Source organism: Rhinoraja longicauda, chromosome 5, assembly GCF_053455715.1.
Source record: "Rhinoraja longicauda isolate Sanriku21f chromosome 5, sRhiLon1.1, whole genome shotgun sequence".
NCBI lineage: Eukaryota > Metazoa > Chordata > Chondrichthyes > Rajiformes > Arhynchobatidae > Rhinoraja > Rhinoraja longicauda.
This window is the reverse complement of record NC_135957.1, coordinates 24156805-24174897: the sequence shown is the minus strand read 5'-3', so window position 1 is coordinate 24174897 and position 18093 is coordinate 24156805. Positions and strand designations below refer to the sequence as shown.

Genomic DNA, 18093 nt, shown 5'->3' with positions numbered 1-18093 from the left:
TACGATTTCATCTCACATTTCTCCACAAAACATACGCCTCGCCGCTCGCTGCCGGCCTCGCCCAGCCTCTCCTCGCCACTGGCCCTGACTCACCTCGCCGCTGGCCTCGCCTTGCTGTTGGCCCGGTCTCACCTCGCTGCTGGCCCCAACTCGCCTCGCCGCTGGGTTTGCCTCACTGCGTAGCGTGAGGCCCGTTGATGTTGAGAGGGGATGTGGTGCGGGGTGGGGGTCGGGGGGGTGGAGGATGGGTGGGAGGGGAGTGGGTGTGGAAGGGGAGGGAGGGGAGTGGGTGTGGAAGGGGAGGGAGGGGAGTGGGTGTGGAAGGGGAGTGGGGGTGGGAGGGGGGTAGTGGGTGTGGAAGGGGACGGGGTGGGAGGGGTGTGGGGGAGGATGGGAGGAGGGGTAGTGGAGGTGGGGGGAATGGAGGGATGGGGAAAGGGGGGAGAAGAGTAGGGGGTAGGCGGGAGTGGGGGGAGGTTGGGAGTGGGGGGGAGGGCGGGAGTCAGGGGGGAAAGGGGGGAGTCGGGAGTGGGGGTAGAGTGGGAGTGGGGAGGAGGGGCGGTGGGGAGGGTAGTGGGGAGGAGTAGGGGGGACATGAACTGTTGTGATGTGCTGTTGACCACCGGAGCAAGTATGTCTTCAATGAAATTAGGTATGTGAAGTTTTAAATTAAACTCTTTCTTCATAACTTAGTCATACATTTTGTGTAAGGTAAAAGCAAAATAGAGAAAACAAAACAAAACAATTTTTTCTTTGTGTTGTTAAAAGTATTTCTGTTCAATCACCTTTCTATAAATAGCAGAATATACTCATGATAGGCCTGGCATTGTACATGTAGTCCAAGAACTACAGACTGTTGGAAATAATAGTCGTTTTTCACACATGAATGTAGCGCTACGCGCATTTGGCGTGCATACTTTTTTTTTGCTGAAAAGTTGCATTACGTGCCATATTATGAATTTTGATGTAAAATACTGAATTTTGGACATGAAAATTCTGAATTTGTAAAATCAAATGTTGGGAGGTCTGATTTTGTGCCTATCTTTGGTGTAAACCAGCATCTGCAGTTCCTTCCAACCCTTGTAATCCTTGTATGACTGGTATTGTTCTCTGAAAGGCACAAAAGGATGCAAAAGGATATAATTAGAGTTTCTTTGATGTCACAACATATTCTATAACAATAAAACCTTCTGCAGTGTAATATTGGAAACACAGTGGCCATTTCTGAACACAGTAAACTCCAGAAGCAGCAATGTGACAATGGCTGGTAATCTATTTTAGTGATACTAGCAGAAGCCTGTATATGTTGATCAGGGCACTGAGGAGAATAGTTTTACTCCTTGTAAAGGGGCAGGCTGGCCTTGGTTTAACCTGGCCTCTGAAATTTAGGATTGCAATGCAGCACCCCCTTCTGTATTGGTACCACATGTTGCGGTTTGAATTATGTGCTCTAAATCTTTTTCATATGGTTTCTGACTGGGGAGATCCCAGCTGTCTGTAGTTGGAACCAATTCCAGCTTACTTTCCACTGATAAGTGTTTGAGTGTGTTTTACTTTGCTGGGGATTGTTGCCTGCTGTCGATTTTCTGCTGGCCTGTGTTGGTTTGGTCTTTAAATCCTTCTACAGTCTTACTCAGTGTCTGCAACCTCCTCCAGCCTGCAAATCCTCTCTGCACTTCTCCAATTCTAGGCTCTTGTCTTTCCTTTGTCTAAACCCCCCTCCCAATGATGTTGCCTTGAGTCGGCTTTGCCTTCAACTCCTGTAATTAACCTGAGCTTCCTATTGGGATCACGCCCATCACAACAATCAGTCTTCAGGCAATTTGATTCACCTCAAGTAATGTTTGGAAATGCTGAGAGCACTGGATGCAGCAAAGGACCAGGCAGCATCATCCCAACTGTCGTACTGACGGCCTGAACTCCAGAACTAGTTTCACCTCTGGCCAAGCTGTTCCAGTAGAATTATAACACAGATATCTACCCAACAATGGATAATTGCCAAAAAAGACACAAAGTGCTGGAGTAACTCAGTGGATCAGACAGCATCTCTGAAGAACATGGATAGGTGATGTTTAAGGTCGGGACCCTTCTTCTAGACAGGTAATTTGCCTCGGTGTGTCCCACTTACAAAGAGCAAGAAAAATCCAATTTGTCCAATTCCAATCATTATCAAATTAAATGAAGCTACCTTCAAAGATGCTTTCAAGCAAATGTTACTCACCAGCATTTTGCACACCTTTATTCAGCTTGGATTTTGCCACTGTTATTTAGCTCCAGACCCCATTCACAGATTTGATCCAAAGATGGATCATGGGTTTGAGTTCCACTGGTGAAGTGAAAGTGGTTGCCCCTTGCAATCAAGGCAGCATTTGTCTGAGAGTGACATCATGTATCCTGGTAAAACTGAAGTCATTGGGTATCAAGAGGGATCATTTAGCCATTGGAGTCGTACATTGCTCAAACGGAGATGGTTATGGATGAGAGAGAACAATCATCCCAGGACCAAAAGCACACCTGCAGTGTTTCATCAGTGACCTCTCCTTCCATCATGAGGGCAGATGTTGGAATTCTTGTGATGATTCATATGCTCGAAGCCATGAGCATCTCCAAGAAAAACTCGGGAAAAATACTGTGGCTACAACAGTAGATCAAAAGCTGTGTCTCCTGCTTTGTCCCTGACTCATTTCCTGACATCCCAAGGCTTTCCATTATCTTCAAAACACAAGTCACGAGTGTGAAGGACCATGCACCACATACCTAGATGAATGCAGCTCCAACTACAATTGAAACTCAACACCATATAGGAGAAAATGTGCCAGGTGATTGAGGCCTTTCTCAATTATCTATTCCCTCCATTGCCATGGAACAGCTGGAGTGTGCCCTACCTACTGCCGGTTCCTGTCAACAAGCTTAACACAATTCAGAGGAAGTTAGTCTGGCCTTGCGCAGCTGAAGGATCAGGAGGCTGCAGTCCTTGCGTGGCCAAACTCAAGACCCAGACCGGCTGATTGCAGCTTCAAGGGAAGCCAGGTGAGCCAATCTCCCCGTGGCCAAACTGAAGACCTGATGAATCGCTGATTCAGGGGGAGCCCACTGAGCCGGTTCCCTGATCGTTTTACCTGGCAGACTGCCAGCCTGGAAGGGGAAGCACGCTGAGCTGCCCCTGCTCATCCCCTGAAGACCAGAGACCGGGAGGATGGAACCGGTGAGGGCAATCTGGGATGAGCAACAGATGCTGGCTGGCAGGCTGAGTTGTGAATTTGTGGAATTCTCTGCCACCGAGGGCAGTAGAGGCCAAATCACTGGATGGATTTAAAAGAGAGTTAGATAGAGCTCTAGGGGCTAGTGGAATCAAGGGATATGGGGAGAAGGCAGGCACAGGTTATTGATTGTGGACGATCAGCTATGATCACAATGAATGGCGGTGCTGGCTCGAAGGGCCGAATGCCTCCTCCTGCACCTATTTTCTATGTTTCTATCCCAGAAAAAAAAAAATGTTTTTTTAAATAAATTGGTGCCTTTCTGCCTCTCTAGCCATTTGTCCTCTCTGGTCTGTTCTTTTGCCATCTACCCCTCTGTTTCTTGATGGTGCTCCTGTGAGATGCCTTGAGATGCATCACCACATTGAAAATGTAAAATATATTGTAATGTAAAATATATTGAGCAAAATCCAAACTGCTCGTGGAACTCAGCAGGTCAGACAGCATCCATGGAGGGAAATGGATGGATAACGTTCTGGGCTGGGCCACTTATTTATACCACATCTCGAGTTGGGATGTTTCTTCAGATTCAGAGGCTGAGGAAGGGTCCCGACCCAAATGTTGCCTGTTGATTTCCTCCACACATGCTGCCTAACCCGTTGAGTTCCTCCAGCACTCTATGTTTTGCTCAAGATTCTAGTATCTGCAATTCTTTGTGTCTCCATGCAAAAAAATATTGTCTGGTTTAAAAATGTCCTTTTAGATAATTCATACGGGCCTCTCCAAGGCAACAGTCCAGCATGTTTTCATTAAGAGAGATTTGAGAATAATGCTTCACAGAGTGTTGCGGCCTATATGTGCAAGCTGTTCAACAGTTGCACAAAATGTTCTTCCTATTCATTTTCCCTGCCACCATCCACTCACTTCCTGCACACCCCCCTCAAAACGAAAACTTCTCTGCCTTAAATTACACCCTTAGGAAAGAATCTGGAGAACCAAAATCCCTGGGCGGCTGTGAACTTTAAATTCGTAACCCTCACGTCACCTCTAGCCATTTGCTTTTACATTTGCAGATTACTGCCATGAGTTACAATTGTTTTCAGATAATTTCTGAACAGAATCCCACAGAAATATCCTCGGCAACAGATATATAGATAACCTATTTGCAACTTGTTTATACTTTTTTTTTCACGGAAGCTAACTTATTTACAACTTGTTTATACTTTTTTTCACAGAACACCTAATAAATGTAAAGGACGGCACTGTGGTGCAGTGGTAACCCTGCTGCCTCACAGCGCCAAACACCCGGGTTTGATCCTGACCTTGGTTGCTGTCTGTGAAACTTTTCTGTGACTACATTTGGTTTCCTCCGGGTGTTCCGGTTTCCTCCCACATCAAAAAGATGTGTAGGTTAATTGACCTCAGTAAATTGCCTCTAGTGTGCAGGGAGTGGATGCCTAAGTGGGATAACATGGAACTAGTGTGAACGAGTGATCGATAATTGGTACGGACTCGGTCGGCCGAAGGACTAATTTCCGTGCGATATCTCAAGATTAAACAAAAGTATGTGTGTGTACATGTGCTAGGGCACTTTACAAAAGGATAAACTGAAAAGGTTTGGTTATGAATATCTTCTAATGTCAGGATGTCCCATTAAACAGCCAATTAAGTCGTATTGAAATTTGCGTACAGCAAACTCTCATAGGTAGCCATGTGCAAAGTGACCAGGTAAATCTATTCCGTTGTAGCTTAATGGATACATATTAGCCATGCCACTGGGCTTAACGGTGCTGCCCTCTGGAATGGCTCCACAGGGAGCAGATAAGCTTCGGTGTAAGATCCCATTTGAAAGATGGCATATTTGACAGGGTGACAATCCCTTTGTTCTGCTGCAACATGAATTAGTACATTTAATCTTTGAAGTGGGATTTGTATGTGATTCCATCCTATTCGGGTAAGAGAGTCGCCAATGTTTTTTGATGTAGATTCCCGTTTGTGTATTAATTTATTGATGGTTTTTTTTTGTGTTATTAGAGAAACACCTTCCAAGTGGTTTTGGCTTCTGATGAATCCAGTTCCTACGCTGTTCTTCTGTACCCTGATGGTGGTTTGCAGTTTTACAGCACGCAACCGAAAACACCTAATAACATTGATTTGGAGCTGCCAGCTCGTGTGGGCTTTAGCAGTGGAGAAAGGAGTTTCCTTCTCTTTACCCTGGAGGGCTCATCCTATGCTGTTACATCTGACAATGAAGAATCTGTTCAAAAGCTTTACCAGTAAGCATAATTACAATTTCCTAATCTGATACATATCCGTTGATCCTTCTGATTAAATATTTAGAAAGGGAAAGCATCAGCAGGGAAAATGATAACCGTTTTGTAATTCTTCCAACGAGCTAGTGCAGCGTTATTGGGTGAAGGGTCTGTAGTTATATTCAATCTTTCTAGCTTATGCTTTTCCTTTACATAAATTATGCTGTTATATGGTGGTAGAAATGTTTCTGTTCCTATTTGTGAAGATTGCTGAACATTATTTAAATCATAAAATACACAAAGTGCTAGTGTAACTCGGCTGGTCAGGTGGCATCTCTAGGGAACGTAGATAGGTGACGTTTCGGGTTGGGACCTTCAATCTGATTGTGCTGGGGAAGGAAGAAATCAGGAAGAGAGGTGGGGCAGGGACAAAGCCTAACAAGTAATAGGTGGATAGGGGTGAGGTGGGGAATTTTTAATAGCCAGGTATGTTGGACAGAGATGAGAAGTCATTAAGTGTGAGATAAGGATCAAAGAGGCGTGATGTGAAGCTGGAGGAAGGAACATAGATAGAAGGAGACATGAGGGAGGAAGAAAGGGTGAATGGGTGTGACTTATTTAAATCTTGTTTGCTGTCTAGTATATAAATTAATACACAAACAATGAGATGCTGGCTGGGTCTGGAAACAGATGATTACCAACTGAGGTGTTTTTTCAACATTTCAAAAATACATTTTCTTAATACATTCTTAGTGCCTATAAATTCAATATTGCTGGTATTGTTCCCAGTAGTGCTGGCACTTCTGGTTTCCTTTCCACATCTCACCACTGGCACTCATCTGCCCTCCTGGGTTAATGTCCCTCCCTTGATTGAGGGGTGTTCCCACTGGACTCCAGCTGAGGTGTGAATGATGTTTAAAGGAAGAGAGGTGGGGGAGATGGAGAAACTGATCCTTCAGGTGTGGAATCCTAGAATGAGGGGGCATTGCCTTAACATTAGGCTGATATTTGGAATCGCTTCACACTGGAAATCTGGGATACTTTTTCCCCCATGAAACTATTGTGGCTTGGGGTGGGGTGGGGTGGGGAGGGTGTAAGCAATGTACGGCAAGAGTCAAATCTGAGAATGTTTCTTAGCAAAGGACATCATCTGCTGGAAGACCAAGGCAGCATTGGACTTATAACTAAGAATAGCAAGGAACTGTAGATGTTGGGTTGGAGTCATGATGGAGCTTTCCCTTTATCTGATTGAATGATAGAAAAGGCTTGAGGGGCCGCATGTCTGTCATTATATTTACCATTTATACTAGACCACCTTTTTTGTGTAATAAACATTTCCAACAGAATTTCTTCATATCTTCTGCATGTTTGTTTATATTGGCAATTGTCCATGGGTTAGCTAAGCCTGTGAATATGGATGGCTATTGTTATGTAATGTATATGCAGCTGTGATGCACAGAAAAGAGACAGCCATGAAAGATAGTGTTTCCCAGCTGCTTAATTCATCATTTCAATAGGAACTGTATGTTTCCCACGGGGACATCTGTTCAAGGATGTTTGTGTGATCCTGCAAAATGTATAGGGGAAAAAAACCTGTAGATGCTGGTTTAAATTGAAGGCAGACACAAAATGCTGGAGTAACTCAGCAGGTCAGGCAGCATCTCTGGAGAGAAGGAATGGGTGACGTTTTGGGTTGAGACCCTTCTTCAGACTGGTGCCAGGGGTGGGGGCGGGGCGAAGATAGAATGTAGTGGGAGACAGGAAGACTAGTGGGAGAACTGGAAAGAGGGAGGAGATAGAAAGGGAAAGCAGGGACTATCTGACGTTGGAGAAGTCAATGTTCATACTGCTGGGGTGTAAACTACCCAAGCAAAATATGAAGTGCTGCTCCTCCAATTTGCGCTGGGCCTCACTCTGACAATGGAGGAGGCCCAGGACAGAAAGGTCAGGTTGGGAATGGGAGGAGGGGTTGAAGTGGTGAGCCACCGGGGGATCAAGTAGGTTAAGAGGGCTGAGCGGAGGATAGGATTGATGTATGATAGGATTGAGTAATAATGCTATCTATAGTACAATAAATATGATAGATTACGGGGTTTTTTGCCGATAGTTGACCTTTCCACATTTGCAGAAAAGCTAACACTTGTGAATGTGTTGGGTAAAGATTAAAAATATATTGTAAGAACATTTGTACATTGTTGTAAAGTTGAGTAACATTTTTGATGCTTTTCTTGTGGGTCAATATACTGCATGGATAAAATCTAGTTACTACATTGATATCTCTAATTGGAAGCTGTTCCAAGTTTCTTTTCACTGGGAGATATTTTCTTCAAATCTGCTTCCTGCTATTAAAACTATTTCCTTTACCCTGAGACCGGTTGTAAATCCGTTGTTTAAAAAAATCACTAATCACCTTCAAGTTTGTGATTCTGCGGTATTGCAATTGTGGGTTTCCATAGATTTCTGATAACTACAGTCAGTAAGCCGGTTCAACCTCAAAGCTGATAATTGACTTAGTTCTCATAATTGTTGATCTCTCCACAGTCACCACTATCATACATCTTTCAGCATACACCAGCAAAATACCATGATGAAAGAAGAGATCAAGGTCAAATTGAAACCACGATATTGTGGGCTCGTGGGTGAAACAGTGGTGCAGCTGGTAGAGCTGCTGCCTCACAGTGCCAGAGACCTGGTTTGATCCTGGTCTCGGTTGCTGTCCATGTGGAATTTCCACGTCCTCTTGCGGCTGTGTGGGCTTCCTCTGGTTGCTCCCGTTTCCTCCCGCATCCCAAAAACGCGAGGGTCTGTAGGATAATTGGCCTCTTAAAATTGTCCCTAATGTGTTGGGAGTGGACGAGAAAGTTGAATAACAGAGAACTAGTGTAAACAGGTAATCTATGGTGGATTTGGTGGGCCTGTTGCCATGATGTATTTCTAATCTAAACAATACTACATTGACAATAAAAACCAGGATGTAAAAATTTAATATGAAGAGGTTGGAAATGAAGTAAGATAAAATATAAATACCTAACAGAAATATCATATCCGAGAGAAAACCACCAAGGAATGCACAAACTAATGAATGACAGCAACATGGTAGAAGTATTGATTGATTTTGCTTCTGTACTTACCTCAAAGTGTAAAAAGGTGGTCATGACATTCAAAATAGAAATCATGAAAGATATAGACATTTAGTGAGGTGGCGTGGGGGGAGAGAGATAACTAGTATGCTAATCTGCATAAATGACCTTATTTGAATGGATAAGTATTGAAAGTTAGGGAACAGAACACAGCGGGGTATATTGTCAGGGATAGTTCATCAGCAAATGTGATTGTTATATTTAACAAAGCAGACACAACAAACTCGGGTAACCATTGGCCATTCAAGTTAACATTGGTGATTGGAGAGATGATGGCCATCTTTAAGCAGAGATGTAATAGAAAAATATATGAAGACCAGTCACTGTTTCAAAAGGGATGGTATTGCTTCACCGATCTTCGTCAGTTCTTTAGAGAATAGGTAGGATGGTGTATTAGGCTGAATGTAGTTAGATATCCATTGGACTTATAACTAAGAATAACACGGAGAGGCATTGAATTGTAGATGTTGGTTCACAAGAAAGGACACATAATGCTGGAGTAACTCAGCACCAAGTTACTGCAGTGCTATGTGTCATAGCTTGGAGAATCTGAGTAATAAAACTGATGTGAAGTTGATTACAAAGCAGTAAGCATTGGGCGTGAGGGAGGGTGGGGGGGGGGGTGGTGTGGTGTGGTGGGTTAAGCATGGTTACTCAGACTGCTGAAAGTTAGGAAGTGTTGTTCCACAGGGAATGCAGCTCGGACCACTTATGTTCACCGTTCACATTAATGATTAGGATTTGGAAATTGGAAGTAGCATTAGCTGTGTTTATGTAAACAGCACAGAAAATTGCTCAAATGCAAAAAAAAAGTAGCAATTGCATTTGTAAAACTTGGCTTTCATCTTGTATCTCTCAAGCCCTGACAGACACTTCTTACCAGTGCCTATCTGGGGTGGTGTCAATGGGAAAAGAAGGAGGCAATAATGGGAAAAAGTAGTGGTCCCCTCCCCCTCTAGAAGTAAACCCTCTTCTTGACTTCTTGACTTAACCTGATTATTTCTCATGTAATTTTCAACAGAGAGTCTGAGCGCATGTTATGTACACTTTCACGGCAATTATTTTAATTGCGTAAGAACTACTCTTTCATGTAAACATTGCTAATCTAAAATAATTAAGCTACATTAGCAAAAAGAAAAAAAGATTGTATTAAATTCCAGTCAAAATGCAGAACCTGAGACTGGGCTTTTTCCAGATAGCAATTTTGAAGGCAGTTGTGCCATCTGAAGCAGGACGTACAGTTACTAAGATAATATTTGATACTAGATTGTAATGTATCAATATTGATAAGAATATTGAGGGAAACGACAATAGGTGCAGGAGTAGGCCATTCAGCCCTTCGAGCCAGCACTGCCATTCACTGTGATCATGGCTGATCATCCACAATCATTACTCCGTTCTTTCCTTCTTCCCATATCTCTTGACTCTGCTATGTTTAAGAGCTCTATCCAACTCTCTCTTGAAAGCATCCAGAGAATTGGCCTCCACTGCCTTCTGAGGCAGAGTATTCCACAGATTCCCAACTCTCTTGAGTGAACAAGTTTTTCCTCATCTCCATTCTTTTAATCCCTTCATCTAAGTCATTGATGTATATTGTAAATAGCTGTGGTCCCAGCACCGAGCCTTGGGGTACCCCACTAGTCACTGTCTGCCATTCTGAAAGGGACCCGTTAATCCCTACTCTTCGTTTCTTGTCTGCCAACCAATTTTCTATCCATGTCAGTATCTTACCCCTAATACCATGTGCTCTAATTTTGCCCACTAATCTCCTATGTGGGACCTTATGAAAAAGGCTTTCTGAAAGTCCAGGTACACTACATCCACTGGCTCTCCCTTGTCCATATTCCTAATTACATCCTCAAAAGATTCCAGAAGATTAATCAAACAAGATTTCCCCTTCGTACATCCATGCTGACTCGGAACGATCCTGTTACTGCTATCCAGATGTGCCGCTATTTCTTTTATAATTGACTCCAGCATCTTCCCCACCACTGATGTCAGGCTAACTGGTCTATAATTTCCTGTTTTCTCTCTACCTCCTTTCTTAAAAAGTGGGGTAACATTAGCTACCCTCCAATCCACAGGAACTGTTCCTGAATCTATAGAACATTGGAAAATGATCATCAATGCGTCCATGATTTCTAGAGCCACCTCCTTAAGTACCCTGGGATGCAGACCATGGGGATTTATCGGCCTTCGGTTCCATCAGTATACCCAACACCATTTCCTGCCTAATATGAATTTCCATCAGTTCCTCTGTCACCCTAGGACCTCTGTCCACTAGAACATCTGGGAGATTGTTTGTGTCTTCCTTAGTGAAGACGATCCAAAGTACCTGTTCAACCCATCTGCAATTTCCTTGTTCCCCATAATAAATTCACCTGCTTCTGTGTTCAAGGGACCCACATTTGTCTTAACTATTTTTTTGCTCTTCACATACCTAAAGAAGCTCTTACTATCCTCCTTTATATTCTTGACTAGCTTACCTTCGTACCTCATCTTTTCTCCCCTTATTGCCTTTTTAGTTATCTTCTGTTGCTCTTTGCTATGTTATACCTCTCTTTTATTTTTATACTGTCCTTGACTCCCTTGTCAGCCACGGTCGCCTCTTACTCCCCTTAGAATCTTTCTTTCTCTTTTTAATGAATTGATCCTGCATCTTCTGTATTATTCCCAGAAATACCTGCCATTGTTGTTCCACCGTCTTCCCTGCTCTTTCCAGTCAACTTTGGCCAGCTCCTCCCTCATGCCTCCATAGTCCCCTTTGCTCAACTGTAATACTGACACTTCCGATTGTCCCTTCTCCCTCTCAAATTGTAGATTAAAACATATTATGATCACTACCTCCTAATGGCTCTTTTACCTTGAGTTCCCTTATCAAATCCGGTTCATTATACAACACTAAATCCAGAATTGCCTTCTCCCCGGTAGGATCCAGTACAAGCTGCTCTTGGAATCCATCTCGGAGGCACTCCCTTTCTTGTGGTCCAGTACCAACCTGATTTTCCCAGTTTACCTGTTGAAATCTCCCATAACCACCGTAGCATTACCTTTGCGACATGCCAATTTTAACTCTTGATTCAACTTGCACCCTATATCCAGGCTACTGTTTGGGGGCCTGTAGATAACTCCCATTAGGGTCTTTTTACCCGTACAATTCCTCAGTTCTACCCATACTAACTCTACATTTCCTGATTCTATGTAACCCCTCGCAAGGGACTGAATTTCATTCCTTCCCAACAGAGCTACCCCATTCCCTCTCCCCACTATCTGTCTTTTCGATAGGTCGTATCCCCCTGAACATTCAGCTCCCAGCCCTGGTCCTCTTGCAACCATGTCTCTGTAATTCCCACAACATCATACTTGCCAATATCTAACTGAGCCTCAAGCTCATCCACTTTATTTTTTATACTTCACGCATTCAAATACAGCACTTTAACTTCAGTATTCATCTCCCCTCTCTATTGGCCCTGACTTTACTCTCTTATCCCTTTTCGAACTTTCCTTCCCATTAATATGGGAGTCTTTTGCAACTTTTCCTGTATTCACTTCCCCTTTAACTCCATCTTTATACTCCCAATTTGTCAACCCCTCTCCCCTGCTATTTAGTACATTAATAATGTACCAGCACAAACAATTAGTAGGTTATTTCAATATGCAATTTGTCAGAAAGAATAAATAGGCCACCTACTGATTGGATTAAATGAAATACTTTTTTCCCACTCTCAAAGATTGCCTGGCATACTCAAATTTTAGCTTGCTGGAAGCATGCCCTGTAATGGATTTTGAAACAATTGTCAGTAAAGGTTTGAGAAGAAAAATAATCACAGGGAGGCAGCTGGAGGGGCAGCACAGGGTCCTTGCCTAGGGGGAAGGAGTTGACTGGTCAACATCTGTGCTCTGTATTTCTAAATCTAGAAACATAAAGGGTAAGACTACAACATGTAATTACTTTGACACAGAGTGGGACTAGCTAAGTTGACTGTTCTTCCCTTTAATATTAGTATTGTGCTTAATTAACCAGTTTACTGGAAAACAACCAATAATGCCGTTTTTAATTGAGCAATTGATTTTTTATTGTCCTCTAGCTAGTTTGGGTTAATATGTTGCTTGCTTCTTTCAAAGTTAAAAACAAAATGTACTTTGTTTCTCTTAAGTTTGTCCAAAATTTGTTTCCATAGAGATGGTAATTCTGGAGAACGAGGAGTTTGGATCTACCATCTTGGGAGTTCTTCTAACCACACCATCCTTCCTGCCAGTGGTGGGACACTCCGTCTTGATGACCCCGTTCTAAACACTTCTAGTACTGCTTCAACTGTGGACCACCAGAATAATTCTTTTCTAGATATAACTGAGAATGGCGCAGATCTGAATTATGATTCCACTGAAGACGAACAGAAAGACAAAACCATGGTAGCCTACAAGTCCACGTCGGAGCAGAATTCAGAAGAGTCTCACATTGTGGACCAGGTTCCTGTTGTGGCTGTGAACCCTGTCCAATACCGGCGTCTACAATTTCCCCATCATAGTGTTGAGCTGTTGGATACAGAGTTGGATGTGACTGGAAATGGTATGAGAATAATGGCAAGAGTTCCATTCATTAATTTTACAAAGATTTCAAGATCCTTTGTAAGATAACTGTATTTGTTGTAATTGGCTATTAGGTGAGTTTATGGCATTTGCCAATGTTAGTGTGTAAAACAAAGTACTGCACCCAGTGATAAATGAGTGAGATATTGCAAGATTACATTTCGGGTCACGACCTTTCAGGCTGCAGTAGGTTCCCAACCCAAAATGTTGTCTGCCCATTTCTCTCCACAGATGCTGCCTGACCCACTGTGTTCTTTGATTTTTTTTGCTCAAGATTCCAGCATCTGCAGCCTCTTGTGTCTCCTCCTGGTACTCCATCAACATTGCAAGAAACAAAAACAAATGCTCTGATCCATCCTATTGCATAAAATAAGTTGTTAAGGCAAACAATTCATAACAGGACCTTTTTAAATTAGATTGTTCTAATTCCTAACTTAAAATTTAACATCCGTGTCCAGAAGAGCCACAGTGAAACAGTGGAATCCTACAACTCTTGTTAAAGGGTTTTTAAATGTTAAAAGTATTGGGACAAAATTTCCCAATTAGGGTAATTTTGCTCTTGAGATCTTCATTCAGCAGTGGTTAGTGGAGATTGGAAGTTGAATTGTATGGAAGGTTCAGCAACTGAAACAAGTTGAATCCCATGAGGGTGGCACTGTGAGGCAGCGGTAGAGTTGCTGCCTTACAGCGCCAGAGACCTGTTCGATCTTGTCTACGGATGCTGTGTCAGGAGTTTGTACATTCTCCCCTGTGACCTGCATGGGTTTTCACCAGGAACTCTAGTTTTCTCCCACACTCCAAAGACACACAGGTTTGAAGGCTAATTGGCTTGGTAAAATTGTAAATTGTCCCGAGCGTGTGTAGGACTGATGTTAGTGTGCAGGGATCGCGGGCTCGGTGGGCCAGTTTCCACGATGTATCTCTAAACTAAACAGTTGCTAAAATATTTTCTTTTGCCTTTTCTTTCCATTTCTGCCAGTTTTTACGTACAATACAGAGAGGCAGCTGAGGTGCAGCAACAATCATCACGTCTGCTCCGGCCATGGCCAATGCCGAGACCACGCCGCGGGCTTCTGCTGCCATTGCAATCCTGGCTATTATGGCAATGGCAAACAGTGCATCGCGGAGGGTGAGTCTGCTCACTTTACTTCCTGCAACTGGATCTCTGTGTAGTGTGGGGAACGTCGATTCTGTTTGATTTATGACAAACCGAGAGGTGCTGGTTCATTATTTTGAAAGCAGGAAGACTATTACAAGGTGATATCCTGCTCTTGGTTGAGAACTCATTTCACACTTGTGACTTGTGACATCACACAAGACAGGCTGACGCAGTTGTTTGATTATAATGGAATATGGGAACCATATTTAGCCTGGCTAATAAAAAAAATCATAATTTTTCGTCTTGAATTCCATTTGGCTCCTGGTGTTCTTTTGTGGGAGGGAATTTGAATCTAATCTTGCATTATACGATGTCCACTGTGCAGGTTCCAAGAAGGATCATAGGACAATATGGGATCATAGAGTCTTACAGCATGGATACAGATCCTTCAGCCCAACTTGCCCATGCTGACCAACATGCCCCATCTACACTAATCTCACCTGACTGTGTTTGGCCCATGTCCCTCTAAACCTATCCTATCCTCTGCTTCCTTCCACGAAGCCAATTTTTCATCCATTCAGCTATCCCTCCTTGGATCCCATGCGATCTAACATTGGAAGGAGAATGCTCAGGATTACATTGTTGCTCCCATTTCTTCCCCCATCTCTGCAGTCCCCTCACCACTACCTAATATAGATTTATTTACACCAGGCTATAAGCTGGTTCCCTTCGCACTCCCGCCGATGATAATTTGACCATCGGAATCATTTAAAAATAAATCTTCTTTAAGTTTTTCAACCAAATAAATTCAAGAGCACGGTGTCCTACAGATTCCTTTTTGTTTTGCATTATCAGGGACCCCGCAGCGTGTGAACGGGAAGGTGAATGGAAAGATCTTTGTGGGAACCAACCCGGTGCCTGTCCAGTTCGAGGACATCGACCTTCATTCGTATGTGGTGGTTAACGATGGGCGGTCGTACACGGCGATAAGCAGGATCCCCGCAGCCGTGGGATGGTCGCTTTTACCACTGTCCTCAGTGGGAAGTATAATTGGTTGGATGTTTGCTTTGGAGCAACCTAACTATGAAAATGGATTCAGTATTGTCGGTAAGTCGTTTCTGTCGCTGGAGATGTTTGTGAGAAATCATTTATTTTAATTGCTCCACCATTGGCAACTGTGCCTTCAGCACTCCAGGCTCAGGAATCTCCTACCTAAATATCTCCCTACCTCTACCAGCTCTTCCGATTTACCATGCTTCATAAAACCCAAGTCTTTGAGCAAATATTTTGCTTGGTTGTTCTACCTCTTATCGTTTCATTATAACATTACCTCTTATTAGCTACATTATAATGCTATGTCTTATCGCTACATTATAACACTACCTCGTATTCTCTTCATAATCCTACCTTATACCTCCATTATAACATTACGTCTTATAGATTGTGTGATAGTGCTATCCTCTTCTAGCTCTATTATAATGCTACCTGTTAGCGCTTCATGTCAATTTTGTCTGATTTAACTCTTATGAACTGTCCCAGGATGCTTAACTGCATTTAAAAAGCTGCTCAAGAAGAGCTTTTCTTTAGCTTTTGAATGTTGCGATATCCCTTGGTTACCTAACTAGGTGTCTTGTACATGAAGAGGATTAAATCAATTGGGCAGCACAGTGCCACAGCTGGTAGAGCCGCTGCCACACAGCGCCAGAGACTGTGGTTCATTCCTTACCTCGGGTGCTGTCTTTGTGGAGTTTGCATGTTCTCCCTGTAACCATGTGGGTTTCCTCCCAGGTGCTCCTTTTTCCCCCCACATCCCAATGACGTACGGGTTTATAGATTAATTGGCCTCTGTAAAATTGCCCCTGGTGTGTAGGAAGTGGATGAGAAAATGGGATAACATAGAGCTAGTGTGTAGGAGGAAACTGGAGAAACCCCACACAGTCACAGGTTGAATTTGCAAACACCACACAGAGCAGAGGATCAAACCTGTCGTAGCTGTGAGGCACCAGCTCTACTATCTGCGCTACTTCCGCTATTGCTGAAACAAATGCTGGTTGATTTAAGCTGGTGAGAAAAAGCGGCAACATTGTTAGTCAGTCAGATCATACAACTTGCATTAATTTGGATCTCAGAATTTCTATGAGGGCAGTCTGGTTTTAGGCAGACGATATATATGGTGGGAATGTATCCAGCCTTGCTGGTGATCCAGATGTCAATGAAGGTGAGTTTTAAGTTGGTGCAAGTTCAGGGAATGAGTTAAAATACTCATTAAAATTTGATACCGATGTGTTTTGTTTAATTTTGTCTATATTAATCCAAGTTCCTAATGTTGAATATTAGTGTGTGTAGCAGATGTTCCCAAAGAAGTTATTGAATTCTAGTGCAGATGGCAAATCACTTGATCGTTCAAATTGTGAAATCAGGAGTGCTGAAAATAAGCCAGAAGTATTGTCCCACTTGGGGGACGCAACCCCAAGAGTGGATTAGCCAAATGGAAAGGAAATCTCAAACTGCAGCTGTGCAATTTATTTTCTACCCTCTTTGTACCTTGAGGCACCATTAGGAAAGGATGAGCTAGAAATTAAATAAAACTACTGTCCTAAAGTTCCGTTCATTGGATAAGATTTTTACAAACTTTTATTCTTTCCTCTGGCAATCTTTGGATTGGCTGTTTGAAATATGCAGATCTGTTCAGCACAGTTACCATACCCTAGCAATGAGTGTAAGAAAATAACTGCAGATGCTGGTACAAATCGAAGGTATTTATTCACAATGCTGGAGTAACTCAGCAGGTCAGGCAGCATCTCAGGACGAAGGAATGGGTGACGTTTCGGGTCGAGACCCTTCTTCATACCCGAGCAATGAGATCTCCTTGTTCTGCTTCCACTGTGATGCTGAATCTAACTCCATATTGGCTATTAGAAGCCTTCGCTGTCTTGTACTCGCCAACTCTGGAGCAGTTATGTGGGGAGGTGAAGCATAACTGCGTCTCTCCCTCTACTGTTCACAGCCTCAGCAGTACTGGTTGATAGAGTGATGCAGCACAGATCCAGGCCCCCCTGGCCCATCTTGTCCATGCTGACCAAGCTGCCCCATTTAAGCTAGTCCCACTTGCCTGTGTTTGGCCCATATCCTGCTAAACCTTTCCTATTCATGTACCTGTCCAAGTGTCTTTTAAATTTTGCTAATGAACATAGGAATTGGAATAGGCCATTCTTCCCTCAGATTTGAGTGTTCACTTCAAAGACCATACCTTACCTGCATCCTAATTCCACATATCTTCCACAGATCCGTATCCCATAACTTGGATGGCAAAAATCAATAGCCGTCAGATTTAAAGTTAATTATTCTTAGATTGTGGCGGATCATTTCCTGCCTTGTTTCCATAACCCATAGTAATAATAATAATAATAATATATTCCTTTATTCGTCCCACACCGGGAAATTTACAGTGTTACAGCAGCAAAGTGGATAGCAAGAGATCATTCATTATAAATAAAAGTAAAGACAAGGATAAATTGTCATCAGTTTTCTGTGTATTCTTAACTGTTACTGTTGACTCGTCTGCTGGGAGCAGTGCTGGTTGTGTAGTACCACTGCAGCGGGAAGGAAGGACCTCCTATATCTCTCCTTCACGCACTTGGGATGAAGGAGTCTGTCACTGAAAGAGCTACTCAGTGCAGTGACGTGTCCTGCATGGGGTGGGAGTCGTTGTCCAGCAGTGATGTTAACTTTGCCATCATCCTCCTCTCTCCCACCACCTGCACTGAGTCGAGGGGGCAACCCAGGACAGAGCTGGCCTTCCTGACCAGCTT

General features: G+C 43.2%; 1 protein-coding gene across 1 annotated transcript in view; it reads left to right on the top strand.

The window, feature by feature from the left end:
• Positions 1 to 18093, top strand: part of nid1a (nidogen 1a) — a 96138-nt gene that overhangs the window by 14289 nt on the left and 63756 nt on the right. Inside the window, exons 3-6 of the mRNA XM_078399125.1 lie at positions 5235 to 5476; positions 12774 to 13162; positions 14162 to 14311; positions 15137 to 15388. Coding sequence (XP_078255251.1) covers positions 5235 to 5476; positions 12774 to 13162; positions 14162 to 14311; positions 15137 to 15388 — 1033 coding nt within the window. The remainder of the gene's footprint in view (positions 1 to 5234; positions 5477 to 12773; positions 13163 to 14161; positions 14312 to 15136; positions 15389 to 18093) is intronic.